The sequence below is a fragment of the Lithobates pipiens genome, unplaced genomic scaffold, assembly GCF_037356315.1.
Source record: "Lithobates pipiens isolate NorthernLeopardFrog02 unplaced genomic scaffold, aLitPip1_a1.2 Scaffold_19, whole genome shotgun sequence".
NCBI lineage: Eukaryota > Metazoa > Chordata > Amphibia > Anura > Ranidae > Lithobates > Lithobates pipiens.
In genome coordinates, this window is record NW_027507764.1 from 117,787,525 (window position 1) to 117,813,223 (window position 25,699).

The 25,699-nt window shown below is 42.9% G+C and overlaps 1 protein-coding gene across 1 annotated transcript in view; it reads right to left on the bottom strand.

Moving 5' to 3' along the window:
* The window catches only part of NUB1 (negative regulator of ubiquitin like proteins 1), a 96,318-nt gene that overhangs the window by 40,157 nt on the left and 30,462 nt on the right, over positions 1 to 25,699 (bottom strand). The window contains exons 9-12 of the mRNA XM_077491186.1: positions 14,960 to 15,146; positions 6,252 to 6,359; positions 5,686 to 5,838; positions 2,472 to 2,618 (exon numbers count right to left, since the gene is read on the bottom strand). Of these exons, the coding sequence (XP_077347312.1) occupies positions 2,472 to 2,618; positions 5,686 to 5,838; positions 6,252 to 6,359; positions 14,960 to 15,146 (595 nt within the window). The remainder of the gene's footprint in view (positions 1 to 2,471; positions 2,619 to 5,685; positions 5,839 to 6,251; positions 6,360 to 14,959; positions 15,147 to 25,699) is intronic.

Below are 25,699 nucleotides of genomic sequence, written 5' to 3' on the forward strand. Positions count from 1 at the left end.
CCTGAAAGGGTTAACTAGGGGGCAATCAGGGGGCTTTATGCGGTAGTATATGGGGGTCCCTGGCGCTATAAAAAGCTGCGGCGAACCTAAATACCTACCTGCCTAACTAGCGTCACCTGTGACACTAATACAGCGATCAGAAAAACGATCGCTTATTAGGCTGGGTTCACACTGGAGCGATGCGGGAACGCCACGAATCAGCGGCGGGTTCCCGCATCGCATGCCTCCCGGCGGCAGTTCACACTGCCCTATGCGAACTGCTGGGAGTGTCAGTGAAATGTTAATGACACCCCCAGATCAGTTCGCATATCGCAGTGCGATCTGCAAACTCGGATCGCATGGTGTGAACACCCATGCGATCCGATTCTGCTGCGGACCAAAAAAAAGGGTCCCGTGCGAGTTTGCGGCGGGTGCGACGCAAATTCAGCCATACTATCTGTATGGCTGAACTCGAATCGCACAGAGATCGGATGTGATTTGCACTGCAGTGCGGTGCGAATCACATCCGTTCTCATAAACCGCTGCAATGTGAACCCAGCCTTAGTGACACTGGCGACGGGGGGTGATCACGGGGTTAAACCTTTATTGGGGGGGTTAGGGGGGTACCTTAGAACTAAAGGGGGCTAACCCTAACAGTTATTACAGTCACAAATGACACCAATGCAAAAAAAAAAAAAAATGCAATTGGTGTCACTGTGACTGGGGGGGCAGGGGTGATTGGGGGGGTGATCGGGGGGTGAAGGGGGGGTGAGTGTGCCTGGCATGTTCTACTGTGTAGTGTCGTGTTGGTGCAACTCACCGATCCTCTCTCCTCGGTGCCGGAACGAAAAATACCGATACGGAGGAGAGATTACATCACTTCCTCTGCCTGTGTTTACATTACAGGAGAGGAAGTGATGTCACGCTGCACTTCCATTCATCAGGAGCGATCGCGAGGGGGTGGCCATGAACGAATGGCCGCCCCCTCATCCCGGATCGCTCCTGAACGGATACCGACCGCCGCTGGCCCATATGCCTGCCTGTGCCATTCTGTCGACGTATATCGTCGTGCGGTGGTCGGCAAGTGGTTAAAGAAGACACACCCCGCAAGGAAGCTATACACATACACACACATAATGTTTTTCTATCTTAACCTTTGATCCAAGGCACAAGGAAATTATTTGTGACTGTATTCAAAACACTCATGTTTGCAACAGAGTAATTTTTATAAATGGTAAAAAGAATGAAGCAGTAATCTGTATTCCTGGCTTATCTGATCTTTCTGGTCATTTTGTTTTACTAACGTAACATTTTGGAAACTGCTAAATGTACTTGGCACTCTATTGCTGATAGAAAAAATAAAAAATAAAAAAAAATAACGTATTTTTATTTTATTAGAAATGTGGAAAGCCAATATTGCATGGAAGAACTCACAAAATGTTGATGCTAGATGTGCATTTGATTTAAAGTGACTCATGTAAAATAAAGAAAGTTGCTAGCAGGCATTAAGTGCAGGTGATCCGAGAGGAAGTGAGAGCGGGTACCTGTCAAAACCGGGTACCCACTTCCCCCTGAAAAAAATTATCGCCCAAATGTTTCAGAGGGGGGAGAAGGACTTAAAAGTGAAACTTCCCTTTTGGGGAAAAGCTCTGCTTTAACAATACAAATATACTGTAAGCACCTTGTTGTGGTAACTCTGTTACACCTAAATGAAGTCTAATCTTATACTAAGCTATACTAATTTAGGCAGTCTGAGCCAACCATAAACTAGCAGATGTTGCCCTGAGAACAGGCAGAAAACTAAACTAAAGTGGAGAATGCGTGGTTAATGGTTTGATTTACCGTTAGAAATGCTCACTAATTGTTCAGATTTACTAATATAGTTTGAACAATTAGTGAGCATTCCTAACATCACAAAATGGTTAGGTTCGTCCTGATGGTGGCTTAAAATCAGCACGTGAATCTCATGAATGGAGGAGTCAAACTGTGCATACAACTGTATATTTTGTACATTTAACCCAGCATCATAAGCATTTCACAGGTAAGCTACCTAAGAAAGTAAGTGTTCATGTGGACCTGGAAGGACCATGGCGTATATGCTGAAAAAAAAGCTCTTAAAAACACTTAATACTTACTTTAAAAAAAATACAAAAAAAAAATATATTACCCTAAGGCCTCATTTACACTTGCGGTCAGGGGACAGTAAACATGGCGCACTAAAAATTATACTCCCTGTCAAATTCAGCGAGCAGTAATGCCAACGACCAAGATCCACTGAAGGAAATGACTAGGCTTATGTTTGTGTCACAGTATTGCATAAAGAACAAACCTTTAAAAAAGGCATTTAGTACATGATAATGTCAGCCATTCCTGTTCCACACTCTGAAAAACAATCCACTGCGTATTGCTTTCAAATACCGCCGATGGTGTAAATAAGCTCTAAAACCAACTTGTTTATTTGATGACAGGACACAGGGTGAACGAAAATTTACCTGGACTGCGCGGTCAATGTTCCCACCGGCCTGACTTAAGGCCTCTGCAGCAGCAGTCTCAGAATACCCCATCCCGCGCAGAGTATTGATCTTGTCCAATCTTTTTCTTCTCTTTTCTCTCTCTTCTTTTTTAATCTTTGCCTTTTCCTGAAAAAATTTAATTGAAAAATGTGTTAATATTATCAGTCCAACAAGAAAGAAGTAGGCAGATTATAACTATTGCCCCTTCCAATTGAAATCTTAATCACAAGCTAGCTTTCTTCTTTTGCACACTATTATTCACTTTTCTATTGAAAAAGAATGTTCACATTCACACAGACCTAAGATATTTAGATTTCAGTATTTGATGATAAGAATATCATTCAATTAACTGAGAAAGACTGACTGTCAATCTGACATACTGCAAAACATGAAATGCAATTGCAGAGCTGAAGAAGTTATACCAGGGGTAGGCAACCCCCGAGGCACTGGTGCAGTAAGCAGACACTTGAAGCCTCTTTTGCTGCCACTCCACTCCCTCTCCATCAGCAGAGCAGTGCAGGGAAGTGTCAGTGAGACACTAATGCATTCCAATTTCACAATTCCCCACTCCGCACCTGCACCGAGGGGAAGCACCGTGCCCCCACACATTGTACAAGATAGGAAACATTGTTTGGTTCTCTAACTTTGCTGCAGCTGCGATCACCAGCTTTTGTGATGGGAAAGAGATTGGGTGCAGTCCTGGGGGTGGCAGGCGGTCCCAGTTTCCAGGAGGAGGAGGGGTGTCATTGGCCACTGCTAAAGCCAATCGCAGTCCTACCACCATCTGGAGGAAGATGACTAGCTTGATTGTCGCTACCAATCTCAGAAAAAAGGGATTTCACAGAGAAAACCAAAATCAGGTGACAGTGTGGGGAATTACTGTTGAGAGCTTCTGGAAACTTTGTTGTATTCCTGAACCTTTGGATAACTTACTACTGAACCCCTGTACTCTGTGTTCCGTTAAGGCACAGCGAGTACTCCGCACTATGAAATTCACACCCAGCTTATCCTGTGGCGCAAAGTGCCACACTTTTTCTCAGCTGTGGGGTCCCAACTTATCCTGCACACAGGCCCACTGCTTTCAGAAAATGCCCCAACCTGAGCTCATCATTGCTCATCTATTCCTGATCTCATACATCACATACAAGCATGTGGGCTGGAATGCGAGAGTTGAATCAGCAGATGAGCAGGAGGTTACAGTGGTGGGGGAAATGAGCAGGAGGGGTTCAGAGGTGGGGCAGAGAAGCAAGGAGATGCGGTGATCTGAGGCGTGACGGTGTATGAATTGGGGCTGATCTGAGGTGTGGACTTGCAGGAACTGGGGCTGATCTGAGGCGTGAGAGTGCAGGATGTTAATTTCTCACTACTAAAGTGGTTTACACTAGCATTTACTTTATATAAATAATAATAATAAAAAAATTTGTGATTGAGAGGGTAAAGTTGACAATTTTTTTGTTATAAAATTGGCATGCTCAATTTCTTTGAAAATATTTTTCGGCACACTGCACTCAAAAGGTTGCCTCCCCCTGCATTATACTGTAACTCTAGTCCCCTCCAAAACAGTGCCATCTATTGCTACATCTATAAACCTTTTATAAATAATTTCAACATGACAATAATCCAAAACACAAGGGCAAGTTGACCTGTCATTGGCTAAAGCCGACTAAAGGTTCTGGAGTTTCCATCTCAGTCTCCTGACCTCCATATCATTGAGTCACTCTGGGGAGAGCTCCAATGTGCAGTTCATGCAAAACAGCCCAAGAATTTACAGGAACTGAAGGCTTTTTGCAAAGACGAATGGGCAGATTTACCATATAAGAAGATAAAGAGCCTCATCCACAAATACCAGAAAAGACTTCAAGTTGTCATTGATTTTAAAGGGGGCAATACACAGTATTAAGAACTGGGGTAAGCTTTTGATCAGGGTAATTTATTTGGGTAGTTTCTGTTGTCATTATGATTTTAAAAAGAGTAAACACAGTTGATTGATAGTAAATAGCTTCAGCCAAACACTAACCATCAGTGAAAGAAAAGTTTTTGTGTTATTATTCATATTCTCTAAAAAATGGCCAAGAAATCATAAATTCTGCCAGGGTATGTAAACTTATGAGCACAGCTGTACAGGAATCCAATGTATGACAATAAAAGCCTAATATTTAATTTGTGTGGTTACTGGTAAGTTGAGTCACATGCAGATCTTTTATATCGCTCTCCAGTGGTGAAATATTCCAACACTGATACCAAACCAGATCCTCAGAGATGGCACACTCCATTGGGGAACACCTCATTTGGCTCATAAAGGCCATAGACATAACAAGGCCAAATAATGGGGTCCTGTTCACTAATAGATTCAATAAACAAATACGTGGGGAGTTCAGTTGTAAAAGAGACAGTTTTGCTGGAGCCTTATAAGTGGAGAAGGGAGGGAGGGAACAACTTCTGATGAATCGTCACTGGATACTCTGCTAGGATGCTAAGAGAGCGATTCAGACCATCATCATCCATCCAAAACTGAAAACATCATTTTTCAGTGGAGATGTCACATAGACAAGACATGAGGAAATACCTGAGGAAAGCATACATTAATAAAATGGGTGACTTTCAGGGACCGCTGATAGGGTGAAGGAAACAAATCCACAGTTTCATCTTTCTCAGTCTTAAAATGCATTTCTAGGCAAACCCTTTTCTTTTTTTCCAAAGTTTTGGATGTTGTGGAAGGGTTAGGCCCTCCATGTTTTTATTGCAGTCTGGGTCCCATTAGGGAGATTCAACACTGTGCTTTTCCTAATACTGTTGTCACTGCAAATCGAACGTTAGGGGGAATTCAAAAATGTTTAAATTATCTCTAGAAGAAAACGTAAGAAGAAATGACACACCTGTGCTGGGGGCAACTGTCTAAGAGGGGATTTCCCCTCACTTTGGGAGATTTAATCTAACTTCTGTTACATCCCTGAAGCTAAGAGAAATTTCCGCAATGGTACACGAACAGCAAAAATAATACTGTAATCTGTTCAATCAGAAGGCTGGGAATGTGCTTATGTCCAAGTTGTATTGAAGTGTATCTGTAATTGTGCAATTAGTTGTTTTCCTGGAGCTTTAAATATATCTGTATTTTATGATCAACTATATATCCAATGTATTTACCTTCTGGCAGTCTCTATTTAACAATAACTAAACACGATTTCTGTTATACCTCTCGTTTACATGAAATATGGTTGGCAGCATGTTCCACATTCCCATAACATGCTCGCAGTGCCAAGCGCGCCTCCTGAGCTGAGCATCCCAATTGCAATAAGGTCTCTACTTTTGCTGGGTCGATGGAGAGCTCATTATACAATCGGCTAGCCTGAAAAATACAACAGATTAATTTTTCACACAGGAAAATAACTTTGTTAATGACTATCATAAGCTTGCAATTGAAGCAGCACTACATTACATGGCTTACTTTAATAAATAACGGGTAATGTACAGCTTCCAAATAAACAAATAATCAGCAATCAAAATCAAATAGCATGATTTCTGTAAAATATTAAAAGCCTGATGTTTGCCCAGGTCTGGTTTAGGGATTTTGACCTCTCAATTTAAATAAAGAAAATACAAATATTTAAAAGCAGAATGGGATTTTGTAAACGGGCATTTGTTTGCAAACACAAATCAGTGGGAATGCAAAAGCAGCCTAAAATCGCAGAAGAAACTCAGAAGCATCTGAAATGCAATACTGCCCCCGATTGTAAAAGAAATACACTTTCATTATCGTACCTCTGATAGCTTTTGTGATGCTTCGTTGGCTCTTCCATTGTGGTAATTTACTATTCCTTGCAGAAGATTAAGTCTTAGAAATAAAACTCTTTCTCTCCCGTAACTTCCCTGTAACAAAGAACACAGTTGGTAATGACTTAAACGAGAACACAAAATGAGCATGCAAAAAATTATGAAAAAACGTTTAGTAAAATTTTTAATTTAAAAGAAAAAAAGTATGGCCAAAGGTTTTTTCATCATACTTCTCTTCTGGGTCACAGGAGTGCACTTACTTGTACTCTTCTGTGACCCAGAGAGAGCCATCGGCACACTAAAGCCCGCTGTTGGCTGACATCAGAGCAGTCCAGGCTCTGGAAGGATCTCAAAACCAACATTGGGATCCACCCAGACGCCTGATCGGAAGCTGGCTCATCCTCACACACTGTTGAGAGCCTGAGCCAGCCGCTCCAACCCCCACCCAGCAAGGTGCTCCAGTGAGCACTGGAGGAGCAGAAGAGAAAGCAGTGACGGACAGTCAGTGCTCTCTGCTCAGAGCCGACTGAAAACTGAGCAATCAGCAGTCATGAGATCACTCAGTCCTAGGGCTTCGAGTCATCAGGGGGCAGCTGCAGCATCAGGGAGGGCAGTATGTTTTTTTTTTGTAAATCACATCTCCTTTAAAAAGGATTTTAAGTACAAAAGTGAAGATTTCTATTCTATTAGATTTTATAGGGAACATCTGGATGTCAATTGTGCCAAAAGTACCCTAGGAAAATCTGTGTTGAGTGTAAAAAAGCAGTGCACATCCTGTACCTTGAGCATCATAGAATGAACATCAGGATAAGATTGTAAGTCCATACAGCTGTAATGGTTCACAAAAATAGGATTTTTTTCATCATACTTACCTGTAAAATCCTTTTCTTTGAGTACATCATGAGACAAGGAGTCAGGCTAATATTTATTACCTGCTGGGTTATACTCCATCTCAAGATGAATGGACACTGGCAGACTAAAAGTCTTTAGACAGGAAGTGATCCCCTATATAACCTCTCCCACACAGGAAGCACTTCAGTTTTCATTACCTGCTGGGACTTCTTAGAGCAATAGCCTTGAGGGAAGGGAGACACCACACCAAACAATAGCCATCAGAACTTATACGGCAGCCCACAGTACACTGCGTCTGAAAGCCGAATCCTCGGCTGCTCGAACATCCACTTGATAACATTTTGTGAACGTATGCACTGAAGACCATGTAGCAGTTTTATAAATATGAGCCACAGATACCTGATAGCGAAAAGCCCAGGAGGTTCCTAAACCCCAGGTAGAATGAGCTCTCACCCTAAAAAGGGAGGAGCTTTAGGTTTCAGACCGTAGGCCTAAATGATCAACCGACGGACCCAATTGGCAATGGAAGCCTTGGAAGCTGCCCGCAGATCTAGACAAATAAACCTTGACTGCCCAGACAACGTCCAATGAATGCAGTCTTCTCTCTTCAGGCGAGCAAGGCTGAGAGAAAAAAAGAAGGCAAAATAATGTCCCGATTTAAATGAAAGGTCGACACCACTTTTGGCAAAAAGGAGGGAACAGGTCTGTCATGGTGATGGATCAAGTATGGTTCCCTGTACAAAAGGGCTGCCAACTCCAACACCCTTCTAGTCAAGGTGATGGCCACCAGGAAGGCTAGCTTGTGTGATAGCAAGTCTAATGGAATTTCCTTGATCGGTTCAAATGGTTGTTTCTGTATTACAGACAGCACCAATTTATGTCCCAAGGACACACAGGTGACCTAATGGGGGGAAGCAAGTTAGTTGCCCCCTGCATAAAGGTTCGGATCAGTGAATGGGAGGCTAAAGGCCTTTGGAAAAATACAGATAGGGCCAAAACTTGACCTCTGATTGTACTAAAAGCCAATTTGATTTCCACAGCTGACTGTAGAAAAGAGAATTTTCCCAATCAGGTATTTCTGAGGATGCAATTTTTTGGCTTCACACCAAGCAATATAAGTCTTCCAGACCTTATGATAAATTTTCCTAGTGACAGCTTTTCTAGCATTCACTAGGGTAGACACTAGTGTTTCCGTGATGCAACGGTCCTTCAGCACCCTGGCTTCAATAGCCATGCGGTCAAATTTAGAGACTGTAAATTCGGTTGAAATATAGGACCTTGAGACAGTAGATAAGAGCAATGTGAAAGTGTCCATGGCCCATCTAGTGTCAGTCTCACAATCTCCAGGAACCAGGGCCTTCTGGGCCAGGCTGGTGCCACCAGAATGACTGGAACCCCCTCTTTCCGAATCCTGCGCTCTGGTGAACCAAGGCGAATTGGCACAGTTGTTTGCCATCATACAGGTAAAAAACAGCCAGACACAAGCAAAAAAAACAAACAAAAAAAAAAACAAAACAAAAAAAAAAAAAACACAGCTAGCCCAAAATCCTCCCGTCTGGTCACCGCACACAGGTGTCCAGCCTCTAGCTAGCTTAACTAATTGTTACAATCACTGGGACACCCCACAATAATAATTAAATGGGGTTTCACTTAGCCATGCAGGCACAGGGCAGTTTAGAAACTAAGAGCCCAAACTTCACCCATCACGGGGGGGTTCCTGTCACTTGAGGTCCTTCAAGGACTGGGTTCCCTTTTCATGTTTAGGGTCCACTCTCTTGGACCTCTACAGCACCCCGCAGGAATGCTTTAGCACTGTAGTGTCCAGGATTCCACTTCGCAGGGTCCAGCGCCCGGAGGCCGCATTACAGGCAAAACTTTGCAGGATCTCGAGTCTTCTTTGTGGGGCTCAGGTATCATTTATCTAAGCCGTTAAAGCCTGTGTCAAATGTATCCGATCGGTCAATCCCTTGAGTCATTTAAGAACCGTTTGTAGGACTAGAGACTTGGAGCGCAAACAAACCGTTCCATCCACTTTGCAGACACTGGTAAAAAAACTGAAGTTCTTCCTGTGTGGAAGGGGTTATATAGGGGATCACTTCCTGTCTAAAGACCTTTGGTCTACCAGTGTCCATTCACCTGGAGATGGAGTATAACCCAGCAGGTAATGAATATTAGCCTGACTCTTTGTCCCATCATGTATGGAAAAGAAAAACCCCACTTCCAATGGGTTTCAAATAACCTCCCCCTTCATCAGGACTTGAGAGGCTCTGTACTTTACCCACCACCCCACTACTTCTTCATAATTACCCCACCAGTCATCAGGTGAACAGCTCTAATATAAGGAATATATAATATAACTTTGCTGCAGCAAATGTTTTAATAGCACCGCACAACTTTAATAAAAAAGCTTTTAGTGTTTCCTAAACTGAAATACCTAAATCATATATCTATCTAAAACTGCTATAGAGGCCTCAATAACCTGCCCACTACCCGTGACATAGAAACTAACTAAACAGGTGGCTGAAAGGAATCCAAACAGAAGGTAAAGGTGCTTCTACCCCAAAATCCCATATGAATATGGTGAGAACCAGACACCTGTGACCCGACTCACGTGGTACTTGCTGTTGGTAAGTTCAGTGAAGAAGTGAGAGTCCAGCACCAAAGTATCTTGAAGTTAAAGGAATTATTTTTTATTAAAGTGTTCGTTACCCAACCCTTCATATTCCTGATATGTGCCTGCTGTACCATGTACTATGAGATAGTTTCTGTTCTCTTGCTTCCTTTGTGTGAAATCCTTGGTGTTCCTGCCAGGCCCTCTGCTTTCCTATTCAAAACTGACCACACTAAGCAATATAGCACACTGTGGTCAGTTCTCTAGCTATGCTGAGAACTCTGTGTACTCTCCTTCAAAATGATCAGAATTGTCCTGACATGCCCCTGCAGCACAGCCATTCACTGGAAAGCTCAGCATGCTGCTGCCCCCCCCCCCCCCCCCAGTTCTTATGCAGCTGAGAACAGAGGGAATGTGATCACTTATAAAAAAAAATTATTTTTAATGGGGTTTTTTTTTTCATATCTATACAAAAATGTATGTTTTACCTTTCATTTCTATTTTAAACTGAATGGGTTATTTTACTAGGTGATCGTTCACAATTACTTTAAGTCTATCTAAACCTCAGAACAAAAATGTAACATATTGCAGTTGACCAGTCCTTAGATGTGCTGGCTGCATTTGTTTTCGTGTTGATCCTGATAGGATTCCAGTGGACTGAATTGAAATCTCAAACAATTCTATCAGCTTTTCCAGCTATCTTATGTAAACTACAAAAGTAACTCCTCCCTATGTAATGAGGATGAGAAGAGGGAAACAAAGCCTAACGTGGACAATAGATGAGGTCTCTTTAGACGAAACATGTGGAGACGAGCCCTGCTGATGTCATCGCGTTATCCCTAACCATATATTTTCAAATCGCTTGATCCACTTACTAAATGCGAGCGTTTCCAATTTTTAACACATATTTATGTTTATACGGATTCACACTATGTGGAGTATTTTCTTCTTTTTTGTCATGCTACTATGAATACTGTCTGACAAGTTGGCAGCTTCTGAGGACTGCTTCTCTGTGATATCTTCTGACCAATTGGACCCTCTTTCATTCTGATCTGGAGCCCAGATGTGGAGGTCCCATATATTAGTGTTTACACCACATGCCTTGTTGACTCATTGAGCATATGCCCATTTGAGACTTCTAACTCCGGTAAGCCTCCTTACTAACTGGTGGTAGTTTCATTGTTTGTGTCTTCACTTGAACACTGATGGCACGTGGAATCCCTTTTTTGACTATATAGTTTTTCTGACTGGACTGTTTTATTCATGCTTTAAAAACCTCTACATGATGGAACGCAAACTTTAGTTTGGGTGTAAATTTCACATCACTTCATTAACGTTTCATTTTGTGTTTTTTTTTCACACACACACACACACACACACACACACACACACACACACACACATATATTATACATATACACACACATATATATATATATATATATATATATATATATATATATATATATATATATATATATATATATATATATATATATATATATATATATATATATATATATATATATGTTTAGTTAGCAGGGTGTTTTTTGATCAGAACATTGCAAACTATATGAACCAACTGTCAACGGTAAGGAAATATGATGGCTGAATGGCTATGATGAAAGCAAGACGCACAAAATGTGTTTGGCCAAACTTATTTTCCACATGAAACAGGCCGCTCCCCTAATTATATCGTATTTATCAGCGTATAACATGCACTTTTCCCCTGAAGATAGGGGGAAAATCACAGGTGCGTATTATACGCTGACAGTGTAGTGTAGTGTAGTGTAGGGAGACGAGTGCTGCCGGAATTCACAGAGCCATCATCTCCTCTGCACACCACACACACAATCCCGCCACCGACATTGGACCAGTGTTCTGTCTACCGCAGGAGCTGGTCCAATGGTGATGGTGGAGGTGGGACTGTGTATCTGACTGCCGACTGAAAGCCGATGTACCTTTGGCGACGGATATTGTTATTATGGCGAGCTAGCTGCCATAACCCCGGTATGCCCATGATTCATCGCAAGATCACTTTTATATGTGGTGGGGAGAGTGCACCCCACCCCCCCGCGATCTGGTGCCCTCTCCGCAGCTTACCGGAGCTGTCGGCAGTGGCGGAGGCAATCGCGCTGCTCTCCTTGCTAGGTATGGAGACGAGTGAGGGGAAGATGGCCCCCGACCCGTCCCCCTACCATAGCTGGGCGGAAGCAATGTCAAAACGTCACTTCCGCCCATACTTCTTAAAGGCACATTATTTTTGATAACATTTTTTCAAAATGACAATTTTTTTTTTTTTGCATTTAAGTCCAAATGGTCCTTTTTGACCCCAGATCTCATATTTAAGAGGGCCTGTCATGCTTTTTTTTTTATTACAAGGGATGTTTACATTCCTTGTAATAGGAAAAAAAGTGACAATTTTTTTTTTCAAGACAGTGTAAAAATAAAAAGTCCCCGTCCCACCGAGCGGGCGTGCGGAAGTGAACGCATTCGTGAGTAGCGCCCGCATATGAAAACAGTGTTCAAACCACATGTGTGAGGTATTTCCACGATCGGTAGAGCGAGAGCAATAATTCTAGCCCTAGACCTCCTCTTTAAACGCAAAACATGCAACCAGTAAAAATTTTTAAATGTTGCCTATGGAGATTTGTAAGGATAAAGTTTGTCGCCATTCCACGAGCAGGTGAAGTTTTGAAGCGTGACATGTTGGGTATCAATTTACTCAGCGTAACATTATCTTTCACAATATAAAAACAAATTGGGCTAACTTTACTGTTTTTTTGTTTTGTTTTTTTTTAAAGTGTGCTTGTAAGACCGTTGTGCAAATACGGTGACACAGAAACTATTGCAACGACCGCCATTTTATTCTCTAGGGTGTTAGAAAAAATATGTAAAATGTTTGGGGGCTCTAAGTAATTTTATAGCACAAAAACAAAACAAACAAAAAAAAAAACACTGTTTTTAGTTTGTAACCACAGAGTTTGAAAAAGAGGCATGGTCCTTAGAGCCGGTTCACACAGCGAGGCGAGGCGAGGCGACACGGCTCGCCTCGCTCCCGCAAGTCGCCCCCATTCAGTACTATGGAACCGTTCTGAGAGGAGCGACTCGAGTCGCTCCGACTCAGAAAAAAGGTTCCTGTACTACTTCGGGGCGACTTGCATTGACTTCTATACAGAAGTCCTCTGCAAGTCGCCGCTGAGCTCCCCGCAGGTCGCGGCGAGGTAAGTCGGAGACGCCTCGCCGCGCCTCGCTGTGTGAACCGGCCCTTAAAGAGGAAGTAAACCCTAATGGGTTTACTTCCTCTTTCATTCCCTGCAAAGGTAAAGCATAATGGACTACTATGCATCGCATAGTAGTCCATTATGTGTCACTTACCTGACACAGGAGCCAGCGATGTCACCGATGTCCCCTGTAGTCCGGAGCATCCATCTTCTCGGTGGGTCTCGCTGCTCCGGCGCTGTCATTCGTCGGAGCCGCGATGTCACTCCCGCGCATGCGACGGGAGCCGCCACTCGCAGCATATAACCGTTAACTGCGGCGCACTCAGTGCGCCTGCACGCCGCTGTCTACAGCGCATGCACCGTAGACAGCGATGCCTGTCTTTCAGCAAATATCTCCTAACCCGTGTAGGTTTAGGAGATATTTCATGGACCTACAGGTAAGCCCTAATCTAGGCTTACCTGTAGGTCAAAGTTGGTTGTAAGGGTTTACAACCACTTTAAGTGGTTAATTGAAAGGGGCGTGTTCAAAATAATAGCACTGTGGAGTTCAATTAGTGAGGTCATTCAGTCTGTGAAAAAAAAAAGTGTCAAACAGGTGGCCCTTATTTAAGGAGGAAGGCAGAAAATGTTGTGCATGCTGGGTATAGTGCATTTCTCTCCGTTCAGAGGAACAGCATACTTTGATTAAAAAAAAAATATTTGATTGGAGGTGGGAAAACATATAAAGAAGTGCAGAAACTGATAGGGTGCTCAGCTAAAATTATCTCAAATGTTTTAAAATGGAAAGAAAAAAAAGACATTGAAGAAAAAGGAAAAACTACCATTCGAATGGATTGAAGATTAGCCAAAATGGCAAAGACTCAGTCAATGATCAGCTCCAGGGTGATCAAAGAAGAACTAAAGTTTTTTTTTTTTGGTATACAGCAAACACATTGGGCACATGTGATGATCCATTACCTGCAGGCAGATTCTTGTAAACATCGTCTCTTCTGTGCCTCCTTCACAGCTACCAACTACTGCCCTGAGCGGCTGTCTTCCAATGTGGTGAATGGTAACGGCCGCCACTGCTACTCATTAAAGTTGTGCAGCTCCCTCACCCATACCCTTCTGCCCTCTCTCCCCCATTCAAATTGCTCACATTACTACATTCCCACATTGCACTGCAATATGAGAATGAGCGGAGGGAATCCTGTCATTGATGCAATGTATTGTGGAAGTGTTGTAAATGCGAGTATTTTGAATGGTGGAAAAAGCAGAAGGCGGTGGGCAAGTGGTGCAACTTTTCTCAGTAGCAGCTGCTGCTGTTGACCTTTCCAGCACTGGAAAACAGCAATTTAGTTCAGTATCCAGCAGTTGTGGAGACTTATAAATGATTTTTTAGCAGAGGCAGCCGCCTGCAGGATCAACATCATACCTAATGTTTGGTGCTGTATCCCCCCCCGCCCGCCCCTCACAAAAAAAAAAAAAAAAATAAAAAATAAAAAAAAATACTAAACTTCAGCTTTTAAGCTCAAATTAAGTTTAAACAAAAAGTAGACAGAAACATTAAACAGTAGCATAAAAATTAAATGTAAGTGTTTTACGGACTATATGCTTTTAATTGCTCCCTAGCAAAAGCAACAGTCCCAGGAACAGGCAGAAGACTTCAGAGAAGGCTCTTTACGCTCTGTGAGAGCAGCAGTCTCTCTGCAGAGATCCAACACACCCCCTTTCAATCTACAAAGTGCACGCTATTAGCTGTCTGCAGAGCTCTTGTTTTTGCTGGAGGGACATGGGATCATATATATCAATGCAGTAAGACTGAATAGAGACATGCATGTTTTATGAAGTTGCTATAAGCAAGGTCATGCACCTAAGTGTAGTAATGTTGTGCAGGGTTGTCTGCTGGTGTAAACCTTTGGATTAGAACTACAACTGAAGCCTAAACACAGATGTAATAATGAAGAATGCAACCAAGAACTAAGAATACAACAGCCTTACTAATTCAAAATTGTAAAAAGACAACATACTTTTATGTTGACAAGCCGTTCATGATTCTCTCCATAGCATTTATTGAAGCACCTCTGGGACATATTTAGTTTTGAGTCTGCGTCATCCAAGCAGTCTAACTGACCCAGCCGAAAGTAACACCACACAATGTCAAGCTGCAGCACAGCATAATTATCCACGGAGTCCAACAGATCTGTCCCACATTCACTGAAAAACAGAAAATAAAATAAAAACCATTTACGTACAGTGGATATAAAAAGTCTACACACCCCTGTTAAGACATCAGGTTTCTGTGTTGTAAAAAAAAAAAAAAAATGCGACAAAGATAAATCATTTCAAATCTTTTTCCACCTTTAACCACTTCAGCCCCGGAAGGTTTGGCTGCTCAATGACCAGGCCTTTTTTTTTTTTTCGATATAGCACTGCGTCGCTTTAACTGACAATTTGTGCAGTCATGCGACGCTGTGCCCAAACAAAATTTATGCCCTTTTTTCCCACAAAGAGAGCTTTCTTTTGGTGGTATTTGATCATCTCTGCGGTTTTTATTTTTTGCGCTATAAACAAAAAAAAGAGAGTCAATTTTGAAAAAAAATTCAATATTTTGTCATTTATGCTATAATAAAATATCCCCAATTTTTTTTTTTTAAAAAAAGCTATTCCCCCCCCCCCCCCCGTTTAGTCTGATATGTATTCTTCTACATATTTTTCGTAATAAAAAAAATTGCAATAAGTGTATATTGATTGGTTTTCACAAAAGTTATAGCGTCTACAAAATAGGGGAAAGATTTATGGCATTTTTATAATAATAAATCGGGACTACGATATTATGGCGGACAGATCGGAGACTTTTGACACATTTTTGGGACCATTGACAAAGGTAAAGTGTAAAAATATTATCACTCTGTAATGTGCCCTTAGATGTAGAGGAATGGATTTCCAAAGCTTTATTAGTAATAGCGCAATATTATTTTCAATTTAGTCTAATGACTCGATTTTCACCAAACCTTAAAAATATTTCAGCTAAGACCTGAATTTACGGGAGGATAAATATGATTTATACCTTCATTGCCAATGGTCAACCAAGAGATTTTTCCCACTTAACCCTTAAAGCTGATAAATTCAGCGACAAGATGAAACAATGATTGATATGGGTTGACCAACTGAATCAAACAACGTGTCATCCACATATAAGACTGCATTTATTTATCCTCCTGTCCGCAAGTGTACACAAATTAAATTTAATTCATTCTATAAATATAGTGGAAACTATTAAGATGTAGGCACTTCATTATTGCATTGCACACCATTAAATACCATATCTTCAATGGTTCTTTTAACCATTCCATCATCTAGTAATGCATGAATGACCGATACCAGTTCTGTTATGTCATTAATAGTAAATAATATATATTATTATAGTGGGAAAAGGACGAGGGTGTAGATTTGTAGAGCACAACATCTTCAATTCACAAAAGGCATGGCTGCAACGATATTCACTATTGTGAAGATGCAGTGTTGTGAATGGTAGAGAGGTAAATAACAAAATGTATAAAAATGGGAAACTTTTAAAAGAACATCCATGTATTAAGCGAAAAAAAACAAAATGCTTACCAGTTAGTATATGTCTCTCATCAGCAACTAAAGCCCCATACACACTATCAGATTTTCTGCCGATTTTCTGCCGATTTTCTCCTTCAGATTTACCAAAACCATATAATATGAGGTCAAACCTTAGGAGTTTCAATGTAGGCAGGCCCTTGCACTACATGGTTTTGGTAAATCTGAAGACACAAATCAGCAGAAAATCTGACAGTGTGTATGGGGCTTTACACTCTATAGTGTTCAGTCAGTGAGCAAACAAGCCTCGCTCATCTGGCTGGCGAGGGATCAACACACACAAGCAGGAAAATGTCTTATCTGCACGTTTTAGCGACCCTGACAAGTTCTCGCCAGCAGCAGGATCACTAGTGTGATTTGGATTCCAGACAAAAGTAATATAGAAATGAATAATCTATCAAAAGATAAAATAACAAAGCCAGTCCTAGCTGTAATCAGCTTCAGTGTAGAGATCCCAGAGATACCCTCCTGGACCCCCCCAGACTGTGACTGGAAAGTGAAAGGAGAAGCAGCACAGTGATGAGCTCATCTCTCTGTCACTTTCTCCTCCTATCAGGATGCTGACAGCACCTCTAACCGTTTCTTCTTATGCCGCGTACACACGATCAAACAAGCGGGTGGAAAAGTCCGGCAAACTCAAGTCCGCCGGACAATCCCCCCCATGTGTAGCCTCCGGCATACTTTTTTGACCCGAAAGTACGGTGGACTTAGAAAGTAGTTTTACACTCCAATCTTAACGCCGGACTCACATTTTGGCGCACAATCCGGCCGTGTGTGTGCCAGTCCGCCGTACTTTTGAAATGAACTGACTTTTCTCGCCCGGAGAAAAGTCCGCTCATTTCGAGCGGGTCTCCAGGTAGGTGGGGCCCGCGAAGGATACGACATCCTCCGGGACTGTCGCCATGTGACATCAACCGAAGACCCCGCCCCTTGTCCCTATATAAGTCGCCGCGTGCCCGGTCCCCGTCATTGTGAGCGGAGGACTCGGCGAGGAGGAAGAGGAAGAGGTAGAGGAAGAAGAAGACCGGGCCACCACCTGTAAAAGAGCTAGAAGAAGGCGCGGTGGCCTGGCAGAAGAACCGAAGAGGGGGACAAGACCCCCGAAGTCGGAAGAAGGGGCCGGCGGCGAGGAAGAAAGCCGGGCTCCTCCGCTAGCAAAAGAGCTACAAGAAGATAGCGGTGAATGGGTACAGGTGAATGGGTACATTGTACCCCATACTCATTCACATAGGGTGGGGGGGCCGGTATCCGGGGGCCCCCTTATTAAAGGGGGCTCCCGGATTCTGATAAGCCCCCCGCCCGCAGACCCCGACAACCAACGGCCAGGGTTGTCGGGAAGAGGCCCTTGTTCTCATCAACATGGGGACAAGGTGCTTTGGGGTGGGGGGGCCTGGTATGGCTCAGGAGGGGGGGGGGGGGGCGCTCGCTCGTCCCCCCTTTCCTGGCCGGCCGGGTAGCGTGCTCGGACAAGGGTCTAATGTGGACTTGGGGGGGAACCCCCACGCCCTTTTTTTTCGGCGTTGGGGTTCCCCTTTAAGTCCATAACAGGCGGCGGGTCCAGCGACGTCTCCTTCGCGGGCCCCGCCTACCTGGAGACGCGCTCGAAATGAGCGGACTTTCCTCCGCGTGTGTGGGCGAGTCCGTTCATTTCAAAAGTAGGGCGGATAGTACGGCGGACATAGTACGCCATATTAGTCCGCTGAAAAAGTGCCGTGTGTGGGCAAGTAGCCCGTTCGGAAAGTCCGACGGACAGTCTGGCGGGAAGTCCGCCAGACTAAGTATGTCGGACAGACGGCTACGTGTGTACGCGGCTTTACACTCCAGCCCTGCTGTACAAGGACTTCAGTAGGCTGATACCAGGTCAGTACTTACACTGCTTGCAGTTAATAAATACTTCCCCCCCCCCCAATTAGTTTGAGTTTAATAATTAGTACACCATTAAAAGTATTTATTTATTATAAAGCTGCATTAAAGTTGTGTCTTTTATATCTGCCTGGATTCACACCTATGCATTTTAGTGCTTTTTGCATTTCGCAGATCTGCACTACTAAACGAGTTCCATAGGAAACTATGTTAAATGGACTGTAGTGCAAATCTGCAAAATGCAAAAAGGACTAAAACTGCATAGGTGTGAATCCAGCTTTAAAGTGTTACTAAACCCGCAACAGTAAAATCAGTCTGTATATGTAGTAAAATTCAGTGGCGCCCAGGCACACTGGGCAAGCCGCAGATCGTGGCGATATGCCGCGAGTGTCGGCTCCCGTGCGCATGCGCGGGAGTGACGTCATCGCTGCTCCGGCGAATCATAGCACTGGAGCAGCGAGACCCACCAAGAAGATAGTTGCTCGGAACTACAGGGGACAGCGGTGACTTCGCTGGCTCCTGTGTCAGGTAAGTGACACATAATGGACTACTATGCGATGCATAGTAGTCCATTATGCTTTACCTTTGCAGGGAATCAAAGAGGAAGTAAACCCATCTCTTTAAGCCACTGCATTGTGTAAAAAGGCTGTTTGATTCTGTCTTCTCTAATCCTTCCCTCCTTCCACGGACTCCTAATAATTTCCGGATAACACAGAGTCTATGGAGTCAGGCTGCACATACTCAGTTTAGGGTGCATTGCTAGAGAGGTTTTATTCTTGGGAGTGTGCATGTGATCACACAGGGCCAATCAGCAATGTCCAGACAGAGGGTCGTGCTGTCTCATAGCACGGTCACAATACTTTTCCTACAGGCTTTAGCCAGAGCTTGGCTAGACACCGATCAAAGTCACAAGACTGCTATACAGTATCTCACAAAAATGAGTACACCTCTCACATTTTTGTAAATATTCTATTCTATCTTTTCATGTGACAACACTGAAGAAATTACATTTTGCTACAATGTAAAGGAGTGAGTGTACAGCTTGTATAACAGTGTAAATTTGCTGTCCCCTCAAAATAACTCAACACACATCCATTAATGTCTAAACCGTTGACAACAAAAGGGAGTACACCCCTAAGTGAAAATGTCCAAATTGGGTCCAAAGTGTCAATATTTTGTGTGGCCACCATTATTTTCCAGCACTGCCTTAACCCTATTGGGTATGGAGTTCAGAGATTCACAGGTTGCCACTGGAGTCCTCTTCCACTCCTCCATGATGACATCACAGAGCTGGTGGATGTTAGAGACCTTGCGCTCCTCCACCTTCCGTTTGAGGATGCCCCATAGATGCTCAATATGGTTTTGGTCCTGGAGAAATGCTCAGCCAGTCCATCACCTTTACCATGAGCTTCTTTAGCAAGTCAGTGGTCTTCTTGTGTTTGGGATTGTTATGTTGGAATACTGCCCTGCGGCCCCCACCTCACTGCACAGATTGATAGTAATGGCGCCATTGGCTCCTGCTGCTGTCAGTTAAATTCTGTGATGAGCGAGCGGGGCTGAGCCCTGTCTGTGTCAAGCCGCTCAGGAGTGAGCCTGCACTGCCCTCATAGGAAGCGGCTTCCTATGGGGGCACTCGCAAAAGAGGAGGACCCAGGAGCGCTGCCAGGGGACTCCAGAAAATACCATTGCATAGAGCAGGTAAGTATAACAGGTTTATTATTTTAAAGGAAAAAAAAACCTGAATGTTGCTTTAAGGGCTCGTTCACAGCAGTGCCTTGTAAAACGCAATATGCAATTTTTGAAAAAGCCAATTGCATTTTTAGTGCATTGCAATAAATTTGAACATAACACATAATGTGTTTTACATGTGTTTTTATCGCTGGTCACCTGGGAAAAAGTTGAAATGTGATTAAAAAAAATGCACTTACAAAAATGTGCAGGGCGTGCGTTCCATTGACTATAATGCAGGGGTTTCAAACTCGTGGCCCTCCAGCTGTTGCAAAACTACTACTCCCATGAGGCATTTCAAGGCGGACAGTTACAAGTATGACTCCCTCAGGCAGTGGCACAATGGGACTTGTAGTTCTGCAACAGCTGGAGGGCCACCAGTTTGAGACCCCTGCTATAATGGATTGTGCCTTTTTCAAACGTCACTAAAAACGCAGCACACTTTGTAAAAGCACAGAGCACAGATGTGAAGAGTTAGATTAGGTTGGGTTTTAAAGGGGACTGTTTTTCATGTGATTTTGCCGTGCGGCAACTGTGCGTTTTAGCTCTGTCAGGACTTCGTCTATTCAGCAGAATGTGTTTTAAGGCTTTTTTACCACTTCCAAATGTCAAAGTAACACAGTGATCTGCAAATGTAGGGGTTTCTTAGGAGAACAGAGAACAAAATATTTTTCAGCCTCCTGGATATTATGTCACACAGCTCTGTCAAATGGTCCTTGGGACAGAGCTACCCCCCGTCTCAGTCTCTCGGCCTAACTGGTTCTATTAGTTAGACTGACTACATACAGACATCTACTTGCTTAGCTCAGACACATAAGGGGAGATTTACTAAAACTGGTGCACACAGAATCTGGTGCAGCTGTGTGTAGTATCCGCTTTTAACTTGTTCAATAACGCTTTGACAATTGGAAGCTGATTGTTACCATGCACAGATGCACCAGATTCTGTGTTCACCAGTTTTAGTAAATCTCCTCCATAGACTACCTCTTCCCTTTCACAATCTTCACGTTTCAGAAGTCAATCTGGCTCGATGTCCTGTCTGTGTTGGTCAGACAAGCCTGGCATTTTGTTCCCCTTGTGTCAGGCTTTGCATAGGAGCAAAACCTAGCTAGAGAATGCCTCTCTGCCATCTCCAAGTAGAATTGGACCCTACCCTGCTGAACCAGACATTATCTGCCCCATTAGGCAGTGATAGACCTTCCATCCGTCACACTTCTTTTTACTCAAAAGGAAAAACAACCTTACGTTGAACACCTGCGTGTGCGACTGCAATTTGGATTTAATGTTTAACTGGAAATTGATGTTGCTAAGCAGAAAAATCAGACAAGGCAAGTCTCATTTTTTTTTTTCCCCCACAGAGAAAAAGAAAATTTCTTCTATTTTCTTTATAATTTTCTAGCACATTAGAAACTGTTGCATATGACAGGAAAAGCATATTTGCCACTCCACTATTTGTCATTCCTGGAGAACTTATACTTGAACTACCTGCTGTAAGGGCCCCTCAGTTTGCATCTCATGTGAACGTGGCCTCACATATATACAAAATGTGCCATAACAGAGAATAAAATTGTACTGTAAGCCTCGCAGGTAAAAGAAAACACATAATGAAAAAAAAAACCAAAAAAAACACAGTACGCCTGTACAAGGTCTCATGGCTTTCTATGCCTTTTTGCACCTCCCTTTCTTTAGGTGTTTTTCCCTGTGCCATTCCATTTTATTACACATAACTTAATTTCTGAACTTATTTATTTTGTTCATGTCAATAGCACCTTCAGAAATATATTTATCTAGAAAAATGGTGACGTGTTCAATACTTATTTTATTATTTTACACGCTGTATATTGTTGAGTGCAGTCCTAAATCATTTAGAATTTTTACTAGTTCATGAATATTTAATTTGAGACCCTGTAAACAAAAAAAAGCCCATGTGTGGTATTAAATAAGTGATTATTCCCCTTATTCCATATTATTGGAAGACCAAAACCATAACGACATTACGCCGGTGGCTCTTACTAGTAGATAATATTTATCATATGGAGGATATGACACACTCCCTTCGGGGCAAAGCAGATCTTGCTAAAAAGATATGGTCCGGCTGGTTTGCCTTTAAATATACCTCCGCTTACGCGGAAATTATGGCCCATCCCGCTTAAGTGATTGACGATTAATGTTTAATGTTTGCTGTTTTATCCAAGGGACAACGTGTAAAGAGATGCACTATATAGTTCTGTGGTATGAGGCAGCTATACCCCCGTGCTCCAATCCACACTCCCCCCCTTCTGTCCTCTGCTCCTCTTTTCTTATCTACTTCTTTGATCTTTTCTTTCCATTACTTATTGAAAAAACTGAAAAAGGCATACATTTTTACGCAATGTTGGAAACGATGGATTCCATGCTCCTGCCTAAATTGACCTTGGTATGCAATGTCTGACGTGTACTTACTGTGTAATGGAAATTGTTTATTTGTCTGCTTCCACTGTATGTACCTCCTTTTCTAATAAAAACTGATTATAAAATAAAAAAAAGTGGATTATTCACAGCTTCTTACTCCTTCCGTGGAATAAACACTCCATGTGCTGCATACAGCACCACCATTAGCAGCTCACCCAGGCCTGTCTTTATGGCAGGGCAAAAGGGACAGCTGCCCTGGGCCCCGTCATTGTTGTGGGGCCCAAAGCAGCTGCCTCATACTTACCAAATATCCCAGTTTAAATTCCTTCGTCCCTTGAAGTTTCAGTCTTGTGCTGTGTCCCGATATCTCAGTGTGAAGTGCTGTTACTAATGCTGCCCAGCTCTGGCCTACTGTTGTGTACTCACCTGCAGACCCTGTATTTACATGTAAATAACCTGCATTCATATGTAAATAGACACAGCATTCATATGTATATCATGTTCCCCTTCAGTGAGGATATGATGTGCTGTAACCTCTAGCAACTAATTAGTGAGCCGTAATGTGTGCTGTAACCTCTAGCAACCAGTCAATAAGCAGTAATGATATGCTGTAACTGCTGGCAACCAATCGCAATTGCTAACTGATCTGATATAGTAAACTGATTTTAAGTCTAGCTGCTTTTTACTGTATGTCTCAGAGCAGGTGGAGAGGGAAATTGCATGGAGGGGGAGCCCAAGAAAATTTTTGCCCAGGGTCCAATCAATATTTAAGACGGCCCTGAGCTCACCTCACTTTCTGACCTACTCTTAACCACTTAAGCCCCGGACCAATTTGCAGCCAAAGGACCAGGCCCCTTTTTGCAATTCGGCACTGCGTCAATTTAACTGCGATGTGCGACGTGGCTCCCAAACAAAATTGGTGTCCTTTTTTTCCCACAAATAGAGCTTTCTTTTGGTGGTATTTGATCACCTCTGCGGTTTTTATTTTTTGCGCTATAAACAAAAATAGAGCGGCAATTTTGAAAAAGATGCAATATTTTTAAATTTTTGCTATACAAAATATCCCCAAAAAAAATATATAATTTTTTTTTTCCCTCAGTTTAGGCTGATACGTATTCTACATATTTTTGGTAAAAAAAATAAAAATAAAAATAAAATAATCGCAATTAGCGATTATTGATTGGTTTGTGCAAAAGTTATAGCGTTTACAAAATAGGGGATAGTTTTATAGTATTTTTGTTAATATTTTCTTTTTACTAGTAATGGCGGCGATCAGCAATTTTTATTGTGACTGCGACATTATGGAGGACACATCGGACATTTTTGGGACCATTGTCATTTATACAGAAATCAATGCTATTTAAATGCATTGATTCCTGTGTAAATGACACTGGCAGTGAAGGAGTTAACCACTAGGGGGCAGTGTAGTGTTATGTATTACGTCATGTGTTTTTTTTTTATTGTAGGGGGTGTGGCCTGGCATGTGACGTCACTGATCGTCCTTCCCTATAAAAGGGAAGAGACGATCGGTGACAGCCACACAGGGAAGCATGGGGAGAGGTTTGTTTACACAGACCTCTCCTCGTTTTTCAACTATGTGACCCGATCGCGGGACACCAGCGGCGATCGGGTCCGCTGGTCCCGCGGCCCCGGAGCACAGGTGGGCACTTAAAGAATCACGTATTGCTACATGATTGTGCCCAGCCGTGCCATTCTGCCGACGTATATCAGCGCGAGACGGTCCTTAAGTGGTTAAAAGGAGTAGTAAACCCGCACTTTTTTTTTTTTCAAAACAAAAAACCTGCAAGGCAACGGAATAAGGAAAAGGAATAGCTCATTATGAAATACTCACCTTAGAACAAGTCGCCGGTATCTTACCCGATCCACGCCAATGGAGCTGACATGCTGCCTTGGCGTGTCTTCCGGGTATCGCGGCTCTGGCGCTGTGAGTGGCCGAAGCCGTGATACCTCCCTCCCGTGCACGGGAGCCTTTTTCCTGGCAAGGTCTGGCAGTTCTGCCGGACCTTCAGCTGGGCCTTAGCAGCGCATGTGCCGCATGACATCAGCGGCTGCATGAAAAGTAACCTGTACAGTTTAGGAGATATTAATTTTACCTACAGGTAAGCCTTATTATAGGCTTAGCTGTAGGTAAAAGTAAAAAAAGAAAAAAAAAAGAAGAAGACTATACAACCGCTTTAATAGGTCCCTTGTGTTTAAAGCACTCAGATTTTTCATGTTTTATTCCTTAGCCTTTCTCCTGGATTTGCGGGAGCATTGGCACTCTTTAATCGAATCAAGAGGAGCAACTATCCATCCACCTGACCCCTAAAGGAGAAGTACAGCTCGTTTGGCTTTACTTCTCCTGTGGTTCACAGGAGTGTAGTTCGTTCTGCACGCCTGTGACCCATTTTCAGCAGAGAGCGGCCTGAAGTCTGCTCCCTGCTGATGTCACAGAGTCGGTCCAGGTTCAGCGTCATCACGACCATGGACGTCGGGATCCGCTCAGATCTCTGGACCGACACCTGGCTCTGCCTCTCAGTGAGCCACTGAGAGTCTGAGCCGGCTGTTTCCGCCTTCTCCACAGCCCAGCACTCCAGTGAGCGAGGAGGGAGCAGAGAGCTGTGACCGACAGTCACCAGCTCTCTGCTTACGGAGCTGTGAGAACCGATCAACCGGCGGTGTTTGGGTGCTCGGTTCTAAGTGTGGAGGCGCCAGGGGACAGATGCAGCATCGGACTGATGCAGCATCCACCTAGGCAAGTATGAATAATATAAAAAAAAAAAAAAAAAAAAAAAAAAAAAAAAAAAACACACAACATACTCCTCTTTTAAAGGGACATGTGCAGGTCACTGAGCCGCTAGTGGTGGTGGTGTGTATTCTATGGAAGAAGTAAGAAGCTGTGAATAACCACTCATTACGGTAGTACAGCAAGTGAACTTTTTTATTTGTATTTTTTTTTTCTCATTAAATTGTGCACATTTGTGACTGTATATATTTTTGGTTTTATTCATATTTTATTCATATTTATTTTATTTTTAACACAAATAGGTGTGCACTAGGGGATTTCTGTTTATTTAAATATTCATGAACTGTATTACTACGCTGTTCTGTAAGGTAGACTAATGCTTGCATTTTCCTTGGCCTTTAAATGGTTAAAATTC